Source organism: Xylocopa sonorina, chromosome 11 (genome assembly GCF_050948175.1).
Source record: "Xylocopa sonorina isolate GNS202 chromosome 11, iyXylSono1_principal, whole genome shotgun sequence".
Taxonomy (NCBI): Eukaryota; Metazoa; Arthropoda; class Insecta; order Hymenoptera; family Apidae; genus Xylocopa; species Xylocopa sonorina.
The window spans coordinates 12,215,743-12,236,562 of NC_135203.1; the positions used below are offsets into that span (position 1 = coordinate 12,215,743).

At 41.9% G+C, this 20,820-nt stretch overlaps 4 protein-coding genes across 6 annotated transcripts; 3 read left to right on the plus strand and 1 right to left on the minus strand.

Moving 5' to 3' along the window:
- Window positions 1-891: 891 nt before the first annotated feature.
- On the plus strand, window positions 892-3,747 carry LOC143428974 (FYVE, RhoGEF and PH domain-containing protein 4). Of its 2 annotated transcripts, XM_076904289.1 has the most exons (7): window positions 892-1,334; window positions 1,438-1,642; window positions 1,715-2,159; window positions 2,286-2,491; window positions 2,578-2,943; window positions 3,047-3,498; window positions 3,598-3,747. In XM_076904289.1, the coding sequence occupies exons 1-7, from the start codon at window positions 901-903 to the stop codon at window positions 3,725-3,727; spliced, it is 2,238 nt and encodes a 745-aa protein (XP_076760404.1). In that variant the 5' UTR covers window positions 892-900; the 3' UTR covers window positions 3,728-3,747. The 2 variants fall into 2 exon arrangements, with proteins under 2 accessions (XP_076760404.1, XP_076760403.1); XM_076904288.1 differs by having other exon boundaries at window positions 1,438-2,159.
- Window positions 3,748-4,604: 857 nt separating this feature from the next.
- On the plus strand, window positions 4,605-7,509 carry LOC143429049 (uncharacterized). Its single transcript, XM_076904425.1, has 9 exons — window positions 4,605-4,886; window positions 5,316-5,503; window positions 5,565-5,745; window positions 5,822-6,195; window positions 6,278-6,547; window positions 6,632-6,823; window positions 6,892-7,110; window positions 7,187-7,297; window positions 7,397-7,509. The coding sequence occupies exons 2-9, from the start codon at window positions 5,420-5,422 to the stop codon at window positions 7,493-7,495; spliced, it is 1,530 nt and encodes a 509-aa protein (XP_076760540.1). The 5' UTR covers window positions 4,605-4,886; window positions 5,316-5,419; the 3' UTR covers window positions 7,496-7,509.
- A 3,693-nt stretch (window positions 7,510-11,202) lies between these two features.
- Ork1 (open rectifier K[+] channel 1) lies at window positions 11,203-16,267 on the plus strand. The gene is made up of 7 exons (XM_076904861.1): window positions 11,203-11,455; window positions 12,473-12,649; window positions 12,807-13,184; window positions 13,577-13,839; window positions 13,978-14,136; window positions 14,226-15,362; window positions 15,440-16,267. The coding sequence occupies exons 1-7, from the start codon at window positions 11,314-11,316 to the stop codon at window positions 16,265-16,267; spliced, it is 3,084 nt and encodes a 1,027-aa protein (XP_076760976.1). The 5' UTR covers window positions 11,203-11,313.
- A 670-nt stretch (window positions 16,268-16,937) lies between these two features.
- On the minus strand, window positions 16,938-20,219 carry Hisrs (histidine--tRNA ligase). Of its 2 annotated transcripts, XM_076904776.1 has the most exons (6): window positions 20,033-20,219; window positions 19,419-19,736; window positions 18,641-18,853; window positions 18,331-18,552; window positions 17,762-18,263; window positions 16,938-17,645 (listed from the first exon to the last, which is right to left on the minus strand). In XM_076904776.1, exons 1-6 carry the CDS (start codon window positions 20,174-20,176, stop codon window positions 17,176-17,178), a joined length of 1,869 nt encoding a protein of 622 aa, XP_076760891.1. In that variant the 5' UTR covers window positions 20,177-20,219; the 3' UTR covers window positions 16,938-17,175. The 2 variants fall into 2 exon arrangements, with proteins under 2 accessions (XP_076760891.1, XP_076760889.1); XM_076904774.1 differs by lacking the exon at window positions 19,419-19,736 and having other exon boundaries at window positions 16,939-17,645; window positions 20,033-20,217.
- Window positions 20,220-20,820: the final 601 nt, after the last annotated feature.

The window sequence follows — 20,820 nt, forward strand, 5'->3', positions numbered from 1 at the left end:
GATTCCTGAAATGATTTCAAGCTACGTTCCTCCTTTGTGAAACGATGCGATTCGGGAGGATCTATATACGAATTATCGCAACGAGTCATTAAATTAAAGACATTGACCAATCACGGAGCACGACGCACAAACATTCCCATATTTTGCTAGAGATTCTATTTCCTTTCTCCATGCTGGTCAGCATTGGATAGAAAGCTTCGTTCGCCGAGGTACTCTGGGCACTTTTCTAGACATCATCAAATTCAGGTCGACGGCTGTCCACCAATAGGAAATAGAGCTCCGTTCGATGTCGTTATTTCTCATTGGACACCAGTGTGTTTGTGTGTGCGCGTGTGCGTGTGCATGTCCGTGTGTCTGTGTTTGTCGGGAAATTCGCTAAAATCAATCCAATTAAATATTTGTTCCATATCAGCATAAACAGGTCAAAGTCAAAGTTAAACATCTTCTTCAATTTTGTTCATTTTATTTTCATTTTTTGAACCGTCTTCGTTCTGTTGTGATTACATAACGATGATTACTTAACCGTTTTTATCGATAGACACTCCTTTGACAGAGACGGAGAGCAAGAATGAAGAGAAACTCTGTCGGAGAATATCCAAACAGGATATTAAAATAGCCTGTTCCCTTCAAATTGATAGGAAAATTTGTTGTACAATCGGGGATATAAATCTTTTATTTGATGTATGTAAATTTTTTGATCAAGATCGACGGGTGCACAGCTGTGCATACTTTCGACCAAACCTCCTGTAAACTTACTTTATGTTACATGTACCGACAATGGTTTCGAATCTATGAATGAAGGTAATTGTGAATGAATCCGCATACGTGTAACAATATTTACGAGATTAATATCATTCTCTGACACGTTCTTTGCACCAGTTACAGTTTAACTCTCTGAGGATGCAACAAGACCAATCGACACACATATCGCTATGGACAACGAGGCTGCCTATGAAATCGACAGACTTTAGAATTGATTTCAGCAAAACGCTCAAGATGTTTGCATCGAAACGACAAGCTTCGAACAGCACCTTCTACACGGAATTAGAACCTGACAAAGCGACAGACCAAGAGCTGGCTGGCGACAATTCGATCGACTGTCCGGATAACGATTCCAGCTGTCCCGATGCAATATCCGAAGACAAGAGAGAGGAGAATTACGATGGTCGTTCGTTTAACCAAATCACATCTTTCTCGCAGTTTAAATCGTTCGAAATGTCAGCGGAGAGTTCAGCGGATCGCGTTGACATTGAAGAAAACGAAGAGAATTCGATGGATGTGCCGTTTGTACGAGTGTCTCGCGTCTCTACCATATTCGAATATGGAAACAGTAGGTACGTTATTTACATTATTTTGAGGAAGTAAAAGCAGTTTGAAATAGTTTGTTACAAGAGAGAATTTAAACAGTTACAATTGTTACAATGTTCGCGTATCCAGATATCTAGCCACGGATAGAAACTCCTGTCGATACGCGGCGGAGTCGTATACGATAAGCGAGTCTGAAAGCGAGGACGAACCAGAAGGGATAAAATCGTCGGAAATAGATTGCGCGATAGTTGCGCGAGATAATCGTGTCAACGATTCGATATTAGAGCCAAAATTGCTCGACGGTATAGTGTATTTGGACACTAAAGGGAAAAGAGTACGTCGAATTGCCGAAGAATTGTTAGCCACCGAAAGGAATTACGTAAACGTTTTGCGATTGATCGATCAGGTGTTCCAGTTCAAAATCGACCAAGAGAATAGAGCGCATCCTATGTTCACACCTGACACTGTTCAACACATGTTCTCCAACATCAAATCGATTTACAAATTCCACAACGATTTTCTGTTACCTCAACTCGAAGGGAGGATGGAAAATTGGGAATCGGATCCTAGAATCGGGGATATAATGAAAAACTTTGCGCCTTTCCTTAAAATGTACACGGAATATGTAAAGAATTTCGATTATGCCATGAACTTGATACAAACCTACCAGACAAAAGTCGCCAGATTTGCCGCGATTATCAATGAGATTGAAAAATTGGACGAGTGTGCCAATTTATCATTGTCCCATCACATGTTGAGCCCTATACAAAGATTACCAAGATACGAGCTGCTCTTGAAAAATTACTTGAGAAACCTCGCGGAAGAAAGTGCTGATTACGAGGACACTAAAAGTAAGGATCTTTCGAGTTCCGTTCGATTCGATGAGTTACTTTGGTTTCTATTTAAACGGTTTCTACTGAGCGGAGAGCACGTTTAAGTAGAATGAAACGAAACAGTGACGGCTTTATTTCTCGTAGAGGCGTTGGAATTAGTATCTACTGCTGCTAATCACACGAACGATGCAATGAGGAAGATTGACAAATTCAAAAAGCTTCTCGAAATACAAGAAAGTATATACGGTACGACGGATTTAGTCAGCGCGACGCGGGAGCTTATCAAAGAAGGTCGTATCGTTAAAATTTCAGCAAGGAGCGGTGATCATCAGGAAAGGCATTTGTTTCTGGTACGTTAACACTTTTATAGCCGGACCAGCGAGTCGAGTAAAACTCTAGTGATCGAAAAGTTGCGTATTTTCTTTTTGCTTTTCAGTTTAGCGACTTGTTATTACTCTGCTCGATAAGATTGATACCCGGATCGTTGTATCGACTGAGAGCTAAATTCCTGATCGAGAATTTGCACGTGATCCAAGGTGACAATCTAGAAACAGCAAATACTTTTTACATAAGAGACGAAGACAAGAGCGTTGAATTGTACACGCATACGGCCGAAGAGAAAGCAGCGTGGCTCGACGCGTTGTTCGACACTATGCAGGAAACGATGAAAAGAAAAGCAAGTCTGAAGATCGGCGACGTTAAGACGCTCATCGTAAAGACTGACGATGTGTCCAGATGCATGATATGCGGGGCAATATTTTCCGTAATGAAAAGGAAACACAACTGCAGAGCATGCGGAATAGTAAGAACTTGTTCTTGTCTTGTTATACCGATGATTGTTACACGGATTCGTCGGTCCCTTTGTCGTAACTCTTCTCATTAACTGTTGCGCTTGTTTATTACAGGTAATTTGTGGTAAATGTTCCAATCAAAAGTTATTATTCGAGGACAATAAGAACATGAGAGTTTGTCGCCTGTGTCACGAAGCTCTAACGCAACCTCTTGTTAAATCACCCCCTTCGACGTCTCCGTCCACACCGGTACAGAGTTTACTGCAAGTTTCAGCAAACGCGTTCTCCGTTATATCCGGATATTTGATGTTGAAAACTCAAGCGAGCAAACCTTGGACACGACGATGGTTCGCATTACACGTAGATTTTGTTCTGTACACGTTTAAGTCTGAATTCGAAAATACGGCTCTGACAGCGACTCCCATGCCTGGTTTCATCGTTACGGAAGGTATCGAGCTGTCGGTGGAGGATCCCCTCAGTTCCAAGGACAGATCCAAGGCCCTTAAAATACATCACTCTAGGAAAATTTACTATCTACAAGCTTCATCGGACGAAGACAAAGAGAAGTATGCTTCCTTATTTTCTACGCGCAGTTGTACATGTATATATACGTTCTCTCGTAATATCGTCAACATTGCAGTTTACAAGTTTCGTCCAATTTCCAGATGGTTCCACGCTTTGCAATTAGCTACGAAAGCAGAACTACCTTCGTTCGGAGCAGAAGAGAATGCAGACGCGCAAGAAAATCAATCGATTATCCACGAGCGATATTCGCGTAAAATTGGAACGCGATAACTAAGTGAACAGTAGGTAATTATTATCATCGTCATCGTCATCGTCGTCGTCGTCGTCGTAGTCGTCGTCGTCGCCATCATCATCATCATCATCATCATCATCATCATTATTATTATTATTATTATTATTATTATTATTATTATTATTATCACTATTACTATTGCTATTACTATTATTATTATTATTATTATTATTATTATTATTATTATTATCATCATCATCATCATCATCATCATCATCATCATCATTATTGCGGTATAAACACATACATAAACAAATTGTTATTGGCCTATTGTGGACGGACTCGGCAATGATCGCGTTGCTAAAATGCTTGTTGTATTTTGTGTATCATTTTGTTATAGTATATTTAAAAATATATTAGTGTATATCTACGTGATTAATGATAAATCGTTGCACATGTATACTACGTGAACTACAACTGAAGGAAACGGAATGGAAAACGCTAATAATGATAACAGTATTAAGTTTTATAAGAAAGAAAGTAGATGAAATTAAACTGTTTGTAACGACTACGCGATGCTTTTATTACACCAAACTAAGCTCGTCGATCCAACGAAAATAGAAAAGGAGATAAGTTTCTCTCGAGCCTCTTGTAAAACATCATTTTTCTGGTTTTGTTTGGTTTTTTTTCAACCTCCACCGTAGTATTCACCAGCGTATACAGATGGCGCTATGGCACAGCTTTTACGCGCGCCAGAATAACTCGAATCGTAGATGGGAATATCGTATACCGTATAACGTTCGACCCATCAGATGAGAAATGGCACTAGATAAAATCACTTTCCATTGGACTATCGTAAATCGAAATTTGCGTGAGTAGAGCAGAATCCATTTGTACTGTTTCTCGAGAGGCAATATGTTGACGAGACTAATCAAGATTGTGATGAACGCACCAAGTAGAAGAATTGAAAATCAAGCTCAAAGTATGCGACTGTACTGGGACCGTATGAACGTATAACACGACGGTAGTTTAGAGAAGATTATCGATTATTTAGATTACGTCTTTACATTTCACGATGTAGTCCCGACGAAAAAGTTTATGATCATTGAAATTGCTTAACTAATGGTGCGTAAAATTGTCGAGCATCTTTAAGATTCACTGGTCGCCAAGAGATTTCGCGGGTGTCCGAGTTTATGGGTAATATTTCCCAAGATTCTTTGGTACTGAATTGCGAGGCTGCGCGAAACACCGAAAATTGTGAATTCACCGTACGAGGAAGAAAGATAAAGAAAAAGGGGAAGAGAAAAACAAAAGACATTCGAATTTCGTTCGATCGCACTTTGCTCCACAGATACAGATACAGATTGTTTATTGCGGTTAATATATTTATTCGAGTCAGTGAACAGAATCCAACCGTTCGTAATCGCTACACAACTATCCTACTATATTAGCATCTACTAGCGTCTTTGTCCGTATATTACGTTCCTAATTAAATACTGATACCGTTACCATTCGAAACGAACTGTGAACTTTTGACATACGACTCGAACAAATACACTAATGCGCCGGTAAAAATAATTTGGTGGATTACGCGCGAATCTTCATTGCATCCCTATTTTGAGGCAGATGTTTGCCTGCGGACACGAAACTAAGACACAAAATAATGACGTGGATCGTCGGCGATCATCGCGAAACGTTCTTTGTTCGCAGCTCTGGATTTATAGAGAAATATGTCGACGCAAGGGGCAGAACTATCGAATCGACTCGATTTCGTGACTCGAGACGACGACCAGGACACCTTGGACGAGACACAGGTAACAACTCGTTTATACCTATCACTGATCAATTTCTATTTTCACTCTATCTACATCGTAGGCCAATCGTACAGACATATTAGAGTGTCTCTCGGTTTTAATTAACGAGAACAATGCTGCCAGTGATCAAACGGAGGAATTAACGTTGGACGAGCCATTGTTGGGTGGTGGTACAACTCTGACAGCTATCACGTTGCCCGATGGAACTCAAGCGTTTGTTGCCAATCATTTCAATGACGATGGTTAGAATATAACTGACACGGACGGACTGGTATCTGTTTTAAAACGTGTTGCGTCTCAATTTCATTCGCATTTCAGTCGATCTACATTTCAAAAGGCAGGCGACGTTTGAATTGGAAAATGGCGACACAATATTCTTGAGAGACTTGACGGAATTCGCCGACGATAAACCCCTTCAATTGGAAGTGGAGTCCGCTACTTTAGTCCAAGCACACGGCACCGCTATAGAGAACGTTGAAAACACTTATCCATGCGTCGAGTTCATCGATGGTAATGCTTATATGGTGGCTGGCCATCTGGACGTTGGTAATAATTTGTGGGAGATTGACAATGGTAAACTGAAGAAAAAAGATTCCAGGATTTTGTTAAATAAACTTCCCGCATCGAGGATTAGGCATCCTTGCCCGAGGGAGGGCTGTTCAAAGGTTTACAGCACACCTCATCATCTGAAGGTGAAGTGAATCGTTCCCGATCGCTTTCTTCGTTACCCCCGTTTAGAACCGATTGTACAAGGCAATATCGTTGCTGAAGCAGGTCCACGAACGATCTCATACGGGACAACGGCCATACAGATGCACGCACCACAAATGTAAGAAGAGCTTCTCCACGGGATACAGTCTGAAAGCGCATTTGCGTACGCACACCGGAGAGAAACCTTACAAATGTCCAAACGAAACGTGCGACAAAAGTTTCAAAACATCCGGAGACTTGCTTAAACACGTACGAACGCATACAGGTGAACGTCCCTTCTTGTGCCCGTTCGATGGTTGCGGTCGTTCTTTCACCACCAGCAACATTAGAAAGGTATTCAGGAATCATAATATATAACAAATTCTCAGGCTTCTATCGATAATTAATCGAGCAAATTATGATCCGCACACGCAACAGGTTCACGTCAGAACGCACACGGGTGAACGTCCGTACAAGTGCACGCAACCGAAATGTGGTAAAGCTTTCGCGAGCGCAACCAATTATAAGAATCACATACGAATCCATTCAGGCGAAAAACCTTATGTCTGCTCTATCGAAAATTGTGGAAGGAGATTCACAGAGTACTCTAGTCTTTACAAACATCACCTTGTTCGTACTGTTCTTCACATTTGCGGCCAACTGTTGCAGTCACGATCATTAATCTCCTCATCTTTTAGGTCCACACGCAACAACGTCCGTTCGAGTGTAAAGTTTGTTTCAGGAGATACAGACAAAGCAGCACCCTCGTGATGCACAAAAGAACTGCTCACGCCTTGATCGACAACGATGATAATGTTGACGTTGTTTGTCAAGAACCCATTCAAGAATCTTCAAGTCGGGATAAAGACAGACGAAAAGCAAACGTCGCACCAGATAACGATAGTCCGACGTTAAAGGTAAACGGTAGAAGGTATTTCGTCCTGTTCGATTATTACATTTCTCTCCTATTTTTTTTTTTCCGTATAACCGAAGATCGCGGGAAAAAATGGTCAGATTCAAATCTCCAAAGCGATCGAAGATTTAAGCGATAACGAAACGCAAATTCTACTGGTCAGCGATGCTTCGCAAATTGCAACGTTACAGGTTCGTTACTTTTTCTTCATTCTTCTATTTCAATCTATTTTTATTCGCGTCGAATATTGGAAAATTCACCAGTGTTGGTTCCGTTTCGTGTACCCGCAGAAGATCGAGCTTAATAACGGATTCGAGGAACCTGGAATTGATACTTCGTTCGAAGAACTGAATATAAAGATCGAAGATATAGAACTTGGATGGCATTGATACGTACATATCAATAAAGTAATGATCGAAACAGCTTTGTATAGTTTTACAGCTCGTATATTCCACTCGTTACTTACTTGTATACGTGCATACATATGCACGGTGAGTCAATTAACTGTAACCTAAATCTAAATTTACTTATCGCATAAAAAATCTTTCAAACCATCAGTTACACCGTAAAACTTATTGTTACGTTTTCACTCAACGTAACGAATAGTTTACTGGTAAATTTAGATGTTGCAGTTATACAAACTAATACAGATACAAACCGTTGGGACACGTAAAATCAGTGTATCCGAAAAAGTGTCTCCCGTCGTTACCAGCAAATAAACCTATATTAGAATTTTTAATCTTTCCCAACGCGGCGTTTCACTCTCCCTTCCATGCATATTATATTCAACACGACGTGAATAGAACGCAGCTTTGCATTCAGCAACAGGTATACTACAAATATTACGATAATCCCTTTCAATTCTTGAATATCCTTCTTTCACCGTTACTCGATCAACCGTAGGTGTACACGTATACAAGGATTTCTGACAGAATCGAATGGAAGGTAATAGAAGGAAACTCGCCGTGTAAATTGTCCGCAAGCGGTTACGCTCGATGACCGCGAACGGAAAAGATCATCGATTTTCATTAACATCAGTTTACTAACCAAATAATTTTATTAACGTGTCCAGGTACGAAGTTTGGCTTTTTCGAAGAGATCATACCTAGTTACGCGCGAACATTGAGTCGAACTTGGTTTTGTGCGCGACATTCTAAACCGTAATAATTGAATCTCTGTTGTTTTTTCTGCTTCTCTCACTTCCACCTCTCCTCTCGTTCTTCGTACTTGTTCGTGTTCTACATTTATCTTATATCTTTCTGCTGAAATTGTTCTTTTAATGCCGTGAAATAGTGTTAAATAGTTGTAGTAGTCGCGATACTCATTGTCGTTATTATCGTTTCACTTGTTCTTCTTTAAATGAAATTAGCCTCGTTTTTACATATCGCGTAATCACGATAAGATAAAACGGTAATTTCCATGTGTACGCTTCAACTGATTTTTCCAATACAATTCTCTTTGTACGTAAAAGGTCGTTAACCTTGACGCTTGGCATTCTTGCGATATACTTTTTGAGCAACGATCTTTTAAAGTCACTTCTTTTAAAACAGTCGAAACATGTAGCTGGTCATCAGAGAGACCAGTTCTTGTTTCTCGTTCTCCCACTAAAACGGGGAGACAGAGACGAGAGAAAAAGAGAGAGAGAGAGATTTTCGGATGCTATTACGCGTAGTCGTTGTTCGAACAAGTCGAGTTGCACGGATAAAGTTCGCAGACTCCGATCGTTGGAAAAAAAAATGATGTAACTTAACATTGTCATTCGATCCACGTATGTTAAACAAGCTAAGTAAGCCAAGTATCTGCTTCATTTCAATTTACGATTACAAGATAAAGATTTTAACTTTTTTTGGTTCAGATGTGGACGATCGCAATCCGCATTTGCGTTATGTACGCATATATATGTAATGTCGTTTATATCAACTGCGGTTAACGATCTTACCCATCGAGAAATTGTCAACAGAGAATCTGTAAAAGTTCGATACTCGAGGAAGAAAGAAGCATCACGAACAAAGATATACGCAATCTTTAAACTTTACGCGATATAGAGAGGAGGCGAGAGGAGAAAGGCAAGTAACATTTTAATTCTTTACGCGTATAAAATTTGTAATCCTTCTCGGACGTTGCAAAAAAGAATGCCGTATCGTCGAACGTTTCTTGTATTATATTTGAAGGATTCGCGATCCGTAATAGCCGAGATGTATGCGTGTGTACGTATCTATGTACGTACGTACGTACGAGGATACCGCCGATACTAACGCAGTGGATAACAACACAGTGGAAATTTTAAAAAGAAATAGTTAATTAGGAATGTAAACCGTCGGGGAAAGGCAAGGGATGATAGAAGATACGTATATCGGGAGACGCTTCAACGTGGCGGTTATCAGTATTAAAACGCGTTTGTACTCCTGAGATTCCCGACACTATCGTATACGTATATTCCGTATTACATCTATCAAGCTAGCTACACGCGTACTTTTCGTTTTACTCCAAGTGGAGATAGATTATCTTATTTCTTCGTTTCAACCGCGATCGAAACGTTATCGTGCGTAATTATATTATTTTACTTTCGATAGCCTATTATCAAGAATACTTTGCGTCCTCGTCGCTACTACGGATGGATAAATCACGTTTACTTTAGCACCAGCCTAGTGTAAAGAAGATAAGTTCCTGTATTCCCGTATAATCAGCTGAATGTACATAAAACAAAACTAGGTACGTTAACATCAATTTCGTGATGCATCGAATTTCTTTGCACACGACTAATATAATATATACTAGCTTAGAAAACTTGACAATAGCGATAATTGATTTTAACACTTTCATTTCTCCGATTTCCCCATTTCATCTTACTTTTTTCCTGCTTCGTTTTTGCATTACCCCCTTTTTCGAAAAACGGAAGGATTACAGTGGTTGCACACGAATACCTCGATCGTAATCGGTAAGCAAGTAAAAATGACAACGCGTAGATAGCTAGGAAGTACACAAATGACAGGCCGCATCGCGAGCGTAACAGACGCAAACCGTCCATGTACGTACATACGTATTTTTATGCGATAAATCATGCGTTTGATCGATCCCGTCCTTCGATCTTTCGACCAGCATGATATATTGCTTTGTTTTACCAAGTACATCGCGCCAGTTACGTAAAGAATGCGATCGAAAGGTTCGTTTCTTTTTTTTTTTCTTTCCTTTGTCGCCAATATCGTGTGACGAATCGCAATAACTACAGTCGTGCGTTAGAGGGACCCGGTTCCCCGACAAAAGTAAGTTTAATTTTAGCCATCAAAACGACCAGTGTCCTCCGAAAACACGTTCCCCACAATTGGGATAATAGCTGCCGAGTTTTCGCTAGAAGCTACTTTGTTTCGAGTCTTTTTTGTCTCCTCGTTAAAGATCGGTTCGTATCGTTTCTCGCGTTCAGATCTTTGTTAAAACATAACGAGAATGTCTCGCCGTTTTGTTTCACTTATCCGGTCAACTTTACGCGTTTCTATAACGATTGAGAGAATACCCCTCAGATGAAACATCCTCGTTTCTTTTCAATGTTCACGTTTTACATCGAAGAACAGGTATATTCTCCTAGCTGTTCATTTTTTCACAACCTCCACGCGCGTGTGTCCCGGCCGAGTTATTTAGCACCTTCTTCTTTCAGGGTGTTCGATCGTCTATTTCGGAAGGTGGAGAAGAAGTATAAAACGGAAAGAAAGAAAGAAAAAAAAGAGACAGTTGCATTATCGATAAACCGGTTAGTTGTTGGTACTTAAAATCGTATCTAATATATATATATATTATATATATGTATATATTTGTGTGTACATATATGTATATATATATATATATACATGTATATCTCTGATCGAGTTCGTCATCGAGGGAGAAGAATGTGACTTTTGAAGGTCGCAAAATCAGAGTCTAAAGAGTTATCACGCGATAAAGTCGCAGTCTGCTTGACCATCCATAATCTGTTTTTAGTGCCGTGGTGATTGTTGTCGCAATCCGCAAATCTGTCCATCCATCCAGTGAATTACTGGATGTGCTATCATCGAGGACTGGCCTTCGTATACAGCAACGTCGGAATTCCAAAGTTGTCGAAGCGAACCGATGAAACTAAACCAACATTTGTATTATTTATTAATCCATCGTAGATAATCGCAATTGTTCCCGAAACTAGTCGCCGTTTCGCTTAAAACTTAACAACCGTCAAAAAATGTCGAAGAAGCAATGGTTGGTCCTGCTAATGCTGTTCTTGACTTACCTGTTGCTAGGTGCTTCCATCTTCTACCATATCGAGAGTCATCTAGAGATCGAACGCATCGAAAAAGCCAAGCGTGAGCGCATCGAGATTAACGGTGAGCACAGTCGCTCGTATATACATTCAACGTAAGAAAGTAGTTGTCAAATAATTACGCGTCGCAAGATCTACACAGATACAGAAGGGCAAATAAACGTTCATTCCGATCTATTGTAATTTTCACTATCGAAAGTAGTAAGTATTTGTTGAAGTATTAGAAAGTCGAAATATCTTTTACCGCTTCCGCCTTCCTCCCTCTCTTGTCTTCTTTTTCTATTTTTTTTTTCTTCCTTTTCATTCGTCGTCGAACGAGGATCGGCAATCGTGCCAAAAGAAACGTGGATCGGTTACCTCGTTCCGTTACGAAATCGATTGTTAACGATTGTTAACGAAATTACCAAGCTCTGCCCAGCCAAGCCCGGCCGCTCCTCAAGGCTAATTATTCGGTGAACGTAACATCGATTTCCTCGTTTACCGTTACGTTAAACGTTTCGTCTAACTAACCCGGGAACCTTTTAATCGCGTAAAAGATTACCGCGACACGCGATAAGCGGTTACCGATTTCAAAACAATTTGTCAACTGTTCTCTGCGGACAGCGACACTAACGGTAACATTCTCAATGTGCGTTCGTTTCGATGCACTAATCGATTGGTACCTTCGATCGAACCACATTCCGTTGCGATTCTGTTATCGAAGATGCATCTTCTCTAATCGAGATGAACATATCGCAAGCAGAATTTCTGATCGGTACAGGTACATTGAAATCATCCATTTTAACCTCCATTTCATCGGTATTACTATAAATAATTGTAATGACAAGCAAACAGATGGGATAACTATTTAGCGTTTCGGTGTTTATCAATCGAAAGACGGAAAGCTACGCTGTAGAATGCCGGTGGTTGACCATCTCACGTTACGCATCGCTATCGCGCTTGGTATTCCGTTACATTGTATACAAAACGATTCGTCGCACGAATCTACCAACGCCATAGAAACAATTATCATATTTCGAATCGCCTACGATCGTAAAGTAAATATACGATAATCGGGCTTTAACATACGTTGCTTTTTCAGCTTTGCTTCACGCGCATTACGTGCCTAGTCGCAATCACGATCACGATGAAATTCTTGGAAAATTGACACGGTATTGCGGAAAATCGGTCTACAATTATACCGAGAACGAGACGGATCTCCTTAAATGGGACTTTTACAACAGTTTTTATTTCGCTTATACCGTCGTCAGCACAATAGGTACGTACGCGCAACCAAGTATTTGTTAAACCACCCCTCGCAACTGGGTCTTCAGACCACTCAGGTATGAGACATCTAGGGTGAAAACAGTTGAAAACTGTACACGTGATCCAATGTTCGTTATAGTATTAATCGTGTTCGCATGTTCACCACACAGGTTACGGGAATTTGGCACCAACGAGCATGCTCGGTCGTATTCTAATGATATTTTACGGCCTAATAGGCATACCTATGAATGGAATTTTATTGACGCAACTAGGAGAATTTTTTGGTCATGTATTCGTGAAAGCTCATCAGAAGTACAAATCGTACAAACATGGCCACAACGATTATTACCCCCGGAAATTGGCAACATTCGAGACAGGAAAAGTTGGATTAGCTGCACAAATATTCGCTCACTTGGTGCCAGGCTTCGTCATGTTTATATTTTTTCCGGCATTTCTCTTCTCTCACTACGAAGGCTGGACCTACGACGAAGCTGTCTACTACGCTTTCGTTACGTTGACGACTATTGGGTTCGGAGATTACGTAGCAGGTCAGGAAACATTCTCTCTCGCGCTTTCAACATGCTCTCATTCATTTGTAACTATATAGTACTGCCCGCTAAAACTGCCCGCTAAAACTGCCCGTGACTCGTTCAGAACCGAGCCGTTCCTCGTTTTTGTACCTCGTGGACGCACGAGCGGACACACCACTCTATTTATCGGTATTGTATGTGATGTTGCCTTTCCGCACATGCTCGCACTAACATGACTCTACATTAAAAAATAAACAGATTCCCGTTGACCCCTGTTCCACCGTTCGCACGGACTCTATCACGTTTCCTTCGTCATCGGTAACATTATACGTACAATTTAAGAGAAGGCAAATGTCAGAAGAAGAAGAAGAAGAAGAATACCGACGATCCCGTATAATTGTACTCAACAGGACAAGACAATAGCAAAGGCAGCGGATTCTTCTTTATCTTATACAAGACCTTTTTAATCTGCTGGATCTCCTTTGGACTGGGATACACGGTCATGATTATGACCTTTATCGGGCGGGGTATGCGCAGCAAGAAGATTGCCAGAATCGAACATAAACTAGCGATTAATTTAAAGCATACCCAAAGTAAAATCTGGAACGAGTTCAATAAGGAGATTAACTATCTGCGGCGTGCCTTCAACGAGTTACAATTTTCTAAGGTTAAGGTAAACGTGAACGAACGTAAGCACCAATTTTCTTTTCCTTTCTTTTCGATCAGATGTCCTACCGCGAGACGGCCACTCGAGCAAATGTCTTCCTTCGTTTTTATATCGTTACGAGACGGTACATTATTTACCTTTCAGAGAGTGTACGTCGACGAATGTAATTACGAGATTCCACCATCGAAGTTTCCTCGAAGCAACAGCTTCCCCGATCTCCGAGATTTGTCGTACGGCTCGAAAGAGAAAGACGGCGAGTGCCACAGACCTCGACGCCGCGCCAACAGCGAGATGGTACCAATGGTAAGCGAATTCGATCGTTTGTTCCTTTATTTTCATCGAATCTGTGTCACGCGGATATAATACAACCGCTGGTTCGTGCCGTTCGATAGGAAGATCAAGTGACGCGCGTCGTTTCCGAGACGGATCTCCAAAGGATCGATAAAACGGCAACATTCGCCACTCATGCAATGGTTCAGCCGGCGGAGCTGTTAGCAAGATTGGTGAACATTTTGGGGTACATGCCACCCGCTACAGAGGATGCGGGAGTCATCGGCTCGAACCAGACGACTTTCGTCGGCCAAGACGTCGGATGTAGGGATAACAAAGTTATCGAAGACTTTCAAACGACGAAAGAGTTTCCGGCAAAGCAATCGACCACCTGGTCGATCGGTAACGAGAGAATCTCACGATTTGCGAGACCTCGCTCGAGAGCAGCCAGCGAGGTTAGGTTGCACGAGACGACGGCCGAGGATCGAAACATCGAACGGACTTGGTCCGGCCCAACGGCGGCCAGAAAAATTCAAGAACTGATGAAACCTCGAACGAGCGAGTCGTTTAGCAAAGAACGCGCCACTAAGGAAACGAAACTTTCCAAGTTTCGCACCTTTGCGTTGGCTAGATCCGTCCCTAAAGCACTGATCTCATCCGGCCCTTGGAAGAGTCGATTTTCGACGAATTCAGAGAAAAAGAATCCGGAATTCGAACAAGAGGCTGACAGCAAAGACGTCGAACAATCGTACCGGTTCGTGTCTGGGTCAACGTCGATCGATGACAGACGAGACTCGAACTGGATGTTTCTGAATCCACGGAGGCACTACTACACGCACACTGGTGCGGGTAACAACCTCAATAGGGAAGGTACCAGCAGTTTGCTCGAGGAAACCAGTTTGGCTGATTTCTTGAGAGCGCTCACCGTGCTTCACGCGGGCGTCGGTACCAACGGAGGTAGTCGGATCTCTGTTGTCGACGATGATCAAACGTATCGAGTTCAGCCACGAAGAAAAATGGGTACCGCTTCTTTGACGCCGCCGAAACTTCCTAGTCTCTTTACATTATTTTCACCCGTCTCAAGTAGTCAAAATAATCAAACCACGATTACGCAAGAATCTAGCGGAGAATCGAGAAGGGGCAGCTCGGTGTTTGTCCCATCGACAACGATCGCCAAACCGCGAAGATTCTCTCTGAGACCGGTAGCGACACCCGTTAGTCCTCCGACGCCACCGAAAAACGATTCGCCGTTGCTATCGGTGAGCGAGTCCTATGCACTTACTTAACCTACACGATGCACCAATACCAGTACGAATAAGTTCAATTCCTTTTTCAGGATTCACGGCGAACCGCATACGAGAATAGGTCTACGTTCCTATTCGAATCACCTAAGGAACCTCTAATTTATACGGAGGGGATACCGGGCCACTCGTCGCCGATGAAGATATCGTTGAACGCTCGTCGCTTTTCGTTACGACCACCCGCGCAAAATCAGAACGGAATTTCATTAGGAGGCAACGCTGCTATAGTTCCTACGCTCAAAGCCGTACCGCGTTGGAAAGCCGGAACGTTGCAGCGACAAATCGGACAAATGAATCTTCGACGAAGGGCCAGAGCGTTCAGTTTGAGCGATGTTCACGACGAAGAACTGAAAGAGAGAACCGAACCTTTCAATCTGTCCTCCAATGTCTGCAAAACAGTTAATCGAAACGCAGTCCAGGAGAACGCTTCGTCCAATGAACAATCGCGCAACGACGGAATAACGGAATCCATCGAGCACGCGGATCGATGTACACGTTCGATACGTTTGGAAGAAGAATCGTGTTCACCGTTTTCTCGAGTGACACCTGCTACAAACTGTGCTCGGCACGAGCAACAAAACACGCAAACGCTCTCGGACACGGTTTCAACCGAGAACGTTCAGCGTTTTACAGATCCGTGCACGTCCCGTTTCCGTGCGTACGACGATCCATGCCTCGAAACAGGACCTCCATCGTCTAAACATTCGAAAATCGACCGAGAGACATTCTCAAATCAGCCTTCCATTATCACTGATCGTACTACCGAATATACTTCATTCACCGGTATGGACACGGAATCGCAGAAACCATTAATGGAGATAAAAGTAGAAAATCCCGATACCAAAAGTACAAAACGTTCGTAGTGTGCCATTTAGATGGTAATTCATAATTGCATCAGGCGTAACGACAAACCGAGACAATACGATCGAGGTTACGTACCGTTTCGAACGAAGAAACAGGCGAAGTTCGGTCAATTAACTACGTCGCGCTTACGTTCCAAAGAATACACAATTCGATCGTGTGCGCTTTCTCTCCGAGGATCAATTTCACGAACACAAAGAGGGAAAAACAACGAACCACCCTTCTCCCCCTTTCTTGAATAACAGTATCTATCCAGCGCTTGTTTCTTTCTTCAACTGTCAGCACAAGAAGCGGCGTTGACAACGTGCAATTATAAACAAAAGTTTCGCCTGTCTACTCGAATAGCACGCGGCCACGATAACCAACTATTCACGTTCCATAATACCGAGACCACGCGGTTTTTCAAACGGAACGCCACGTTCTTTCGCGTGCTACTTAACAAGAGAACATCGGATAGTGTGTTTTTATTACGATGTTTGCAACAAAAATCGTCCAACATTTTGACAGTTTCATCAAAGCTTCTTTTCTATTTCGCGTAAAGAAATATAGGATGTACCTAATGAAGGGGGGAAAAAATCTTCGCCGGAAGAGAGATATTAGGTTGAACGATCAATCTCTCGATTGGTAGTGGTTTTTTTTTTTTTCATTTCGGGATGTAATTCTTAGAACGGTACAAGTTTTATTCGATTATTGGACACAATAAATTATGCTTTATTTCATTTGGTTCACAGGAGGGGGCAAAGTTTTTCTTTCTCTTTCGTCCGTAGTCGTACAATGTATCGGTAGAAAATGTAACGCGACACAATTTCACGAGAAGATCGACCATTCTTACTGTTTGGTATACTTTTAACAAACTTACTTTTAACAAACTGGATTAATCGACGAGTTGTACGAGTTCGAAAGCAATCGATTATTTCTGTAGTCTATTCCTTATCGCGTCGATTAAACATTCCCGTGAGACCGCAGTCTCCGAACGAGAGGCAACGTCTCTCAGCGTAACTTCATTTCTTGCCAGTTCTCCTTCACCGATTATCACAACCAACGGTATTCCGCTTTCTTCGCAGTACTGTAGTTGCGCAAGCAGTTTTACGTTCTTCTTATACGAATGCTCGGCCTTCAGTCCAGCATCCCAAAGGAGGGACAAAATTTTCATTCTTTCTTCGTGTAAATTCTTTTGCGCAGTTGCCACGAACACTTCAACATCCGTAGTGCGCGTTTTCACGCCTTCGCGATTCAATTTTGCCTCTAGAACGTTAAAAATTCGCTCGATGCCTAGCGAAAGGCCAACGCAGGGAACTGACTTGTTTTTGCTGTCGAACATACCGACTAAATTGTCGTAACGACCACCGCCTGCAACGCTACCAACTTCAATGTCATCGCCTGTGAAGTGAAAAAGGAAGGGAGAATTTCGTTCTTCTTCTTGTACTTGTTTCTTTTTCTTTTTTTTTTATTTTTCGACAAGGTAAAAGGGTGACCAAAGCGAAAGGAGAACTTACCGATTAATACCGCTTCGAAGATTACACCCGTATAATAATCCAGTCCTCTAGCAAGACTGAGATCGAACGTCACTTTGTTCAGCACTTGAAATATATTGCAATATTTAAACAGTAACTCCATAGATTCGAGGCCTTTCACCACAGATTCGAATTTCATCAATTCCGTATCCCTTCTTAACTCCGAGATAAGTTCCGCTCCACCGGATCGTAACACGTAGATGCCAATTTTGTCGGCACTCGATTCATCCATACCCTTCTCCTCCACTATCTCTTTTCGCACTTCCGACCACGAACTCTTGTCAAGTTTGTCAATGGCGGAGCACACGGCGCGAAATTTCTCACCCGGGACACCGCAAGCGGCAAATATACCGTCCAACAGCGATCTATGATTCAATTTGATCGTATAATCTCCTACGTTCAACGACTGGAGCGCCTCGGACACAACGCGAATGCACTCCACGTCCGGTATCATAGGATCGTACTGGCCGGCTATGTCGAAATCCTTAAACGAAAGAAAGGCGTGATCAGAAACACATTCGTAACGGGGAACGAATTCGTTGGAGACTTACGCATTGGTAAAACTCTCGGTATCTACCCCTGGTAGTGGCTGGATTGTCCCTTCTATAGACCTTTGCTATATGATATCTCTTTATGGAGGAGATCTTTCCCATCGCCAGATACCTAGCAAAGGGTACGGTTAAGTCGTACCTAAGGGCCAAAATCTCTCCTCCTTGATCCTTCAAATCATAGATCAGCTTGGAATCTTCTCCATACTTTCCTGTCAAAACTTCCTAAGTTGAGAATAACTTTTATTGACGACACAAACTTGGTTGGTAGCGATCTGACGGGTAACAATGGCATCGGACATTTGGTACTTACCTTCAATTCGAACACAGGAGTGTCTATCGTTTGCGCGCCGTGCTTCTTGAATACTGTTATTATTTTATCCAATACACCCAGACGTAACGCCATTTGCTCAGGACCGTAATCTCTGGTACCTTTGGGCGTTTTGAGAAGTAGCTTAGAAGGCGTTGCATTCTTGTCTCCTAATCGAGCTTTCAATTCCAATAATTTGGCAACCTCCTCCGCTATCTATGCAAAAATGCAGAAGAAAGGAACACGTGAATGTTATTTGAAAGAACGGACCTCGCGTTCGTTAAAGTTTTGAAAAATTATTTAATACGATTTCGATATTTCTGTTCCCACTTTGCTCGTCCTAGAAAAATTGCCTGTATGATTTGCATACCTTTAACCTCGAAAGCATCGATGCATGGCAATATTTTCGTGCAGGTAGAACGGCGTTGGTCCACGTCGAACACAACATCGCACACGACCCAGTCATTTAAAAGAACCAGAATCAAAGAGAAAAGTCCGCCTCAATGTTGATTATTAAACTAGCTCAAAGAACAAACAGTACCATATAAGTGAGCTAGCAAGCAAATGCTATAAATTACACGGTTTGCATTCTAGGGTTAACGTACAAACATCTGCGCTCGGATATCGTTTCTCGGATATGAAAGCTTCATAGATGCACACATAAGTATATACCGGGGGGGGAGAGAGAGAGAGAGAGAGAGGAGAGAGAATGGCCGGCCATTAAACGTAGAAATGTGTAAAATTTATAGCATTGCTGGCTGCGCGTAAACGACCGTCTCACCTTTCGATCTAACGAATTTCGGTTTACGTCGGTCGGGCACAGATTGGTTATACGTTCAACCTTTCTCGCCAACGAGGTGATCGGCATTTTCGGTTCGAGAAACGCGTTACGTTCGACTCGATCGAAACTTGCGATGTTTGCGAACCATCTTTTCAAGTGTGTCCATTCAGCGAGTCGTTGATCGGTAAACGTGACGCAAAAATCAAAAAGTAACGTATCTTTTGTCGTAGGTATCCAACCACACACGTAACTGACATCCGCGAAATCATGGTTAATGCTTTCCAATTGCTTTTCTATCTCCGAGGAACTCGTGCAGTCCTGAAGGATGAAAAGTGAAGCACCGTGATGGTCTCGAGAGGTTAAGTGGAATGACAACGTTCAAAACGAGAGAGTACCAAGCCCAAAAGATCGTTTGCCCTTTCCCTTCTCTTTTCTTTTTGTCCAGAATGTCTATCGCACGCACCAACGGTTACGAGAATAATTAAACCGATATCTATTCGAAACGAAATCTGGCACGACGAGAAGGTAGTAAAACTCATCCGTAGTAAAATAAAAAAAAGTGACCGAGAAAAAAGGAATAGAAATCCGTGTAGCGTAAACGTAATTGGCCGTACCTGAATATCGTTCGCTTTAGCAGCTTTCAGTTCTCGCACAAGTTTTCCTTGTTCCCGGATCCGTTCCAACAACTCCTGTTCGATTTCGTCAGCCATGACGCGCGGTTCCAATCGTAATTCTAAACGTTCCACGCAGCACGGCATTACCGAACATTTAAGTTAGGTTATATCATTAACTACGGCTCGCCCAACGAACCGCTGGTAACAACTGCTCGACGCTGCCCGTATTGTAGCGACAACGCACGGTGAATGGTCAGAACCACGTGTAAACGGCATCCAACGAAACTACGCTATCGACCAAACCAACAACCACTCAATGATTACGTACATCCTATATACTACAAACAAGAAAATGGCTATATAAAATCTATGGAAACGTTTAAATTCGAAGTATATAAACTTTATACATTATCGCATTAACAATACAACGAAACAAGCTGCATGTCAAGTACGTAGTAGCTGTTGCAAGAAATATGTTACAATTTTTCGCCTTTATAGAATTTTATAGCAAATTGTTGTAGAACAGGTGGCGCCATCTCGGTGAAAAGTGCTCAAACTGTTCGCAATTTTGTTTCAACTATGATCGAAAAGATGGCGCCACAAGTGTATCGACGATTTGCCTCGCTGTCGGTAAACATTGAAATATAATTATAAACTTATTAATTAATCATAAAATTACGTAAAGATTGCGGCGAGTAATTAAACACGTACACATTACGAGACTATGCTCCGAATATTTGATTCTGCAAAACGATCAAGAGTTTCATCAACTTTTAATTAAGCAAACA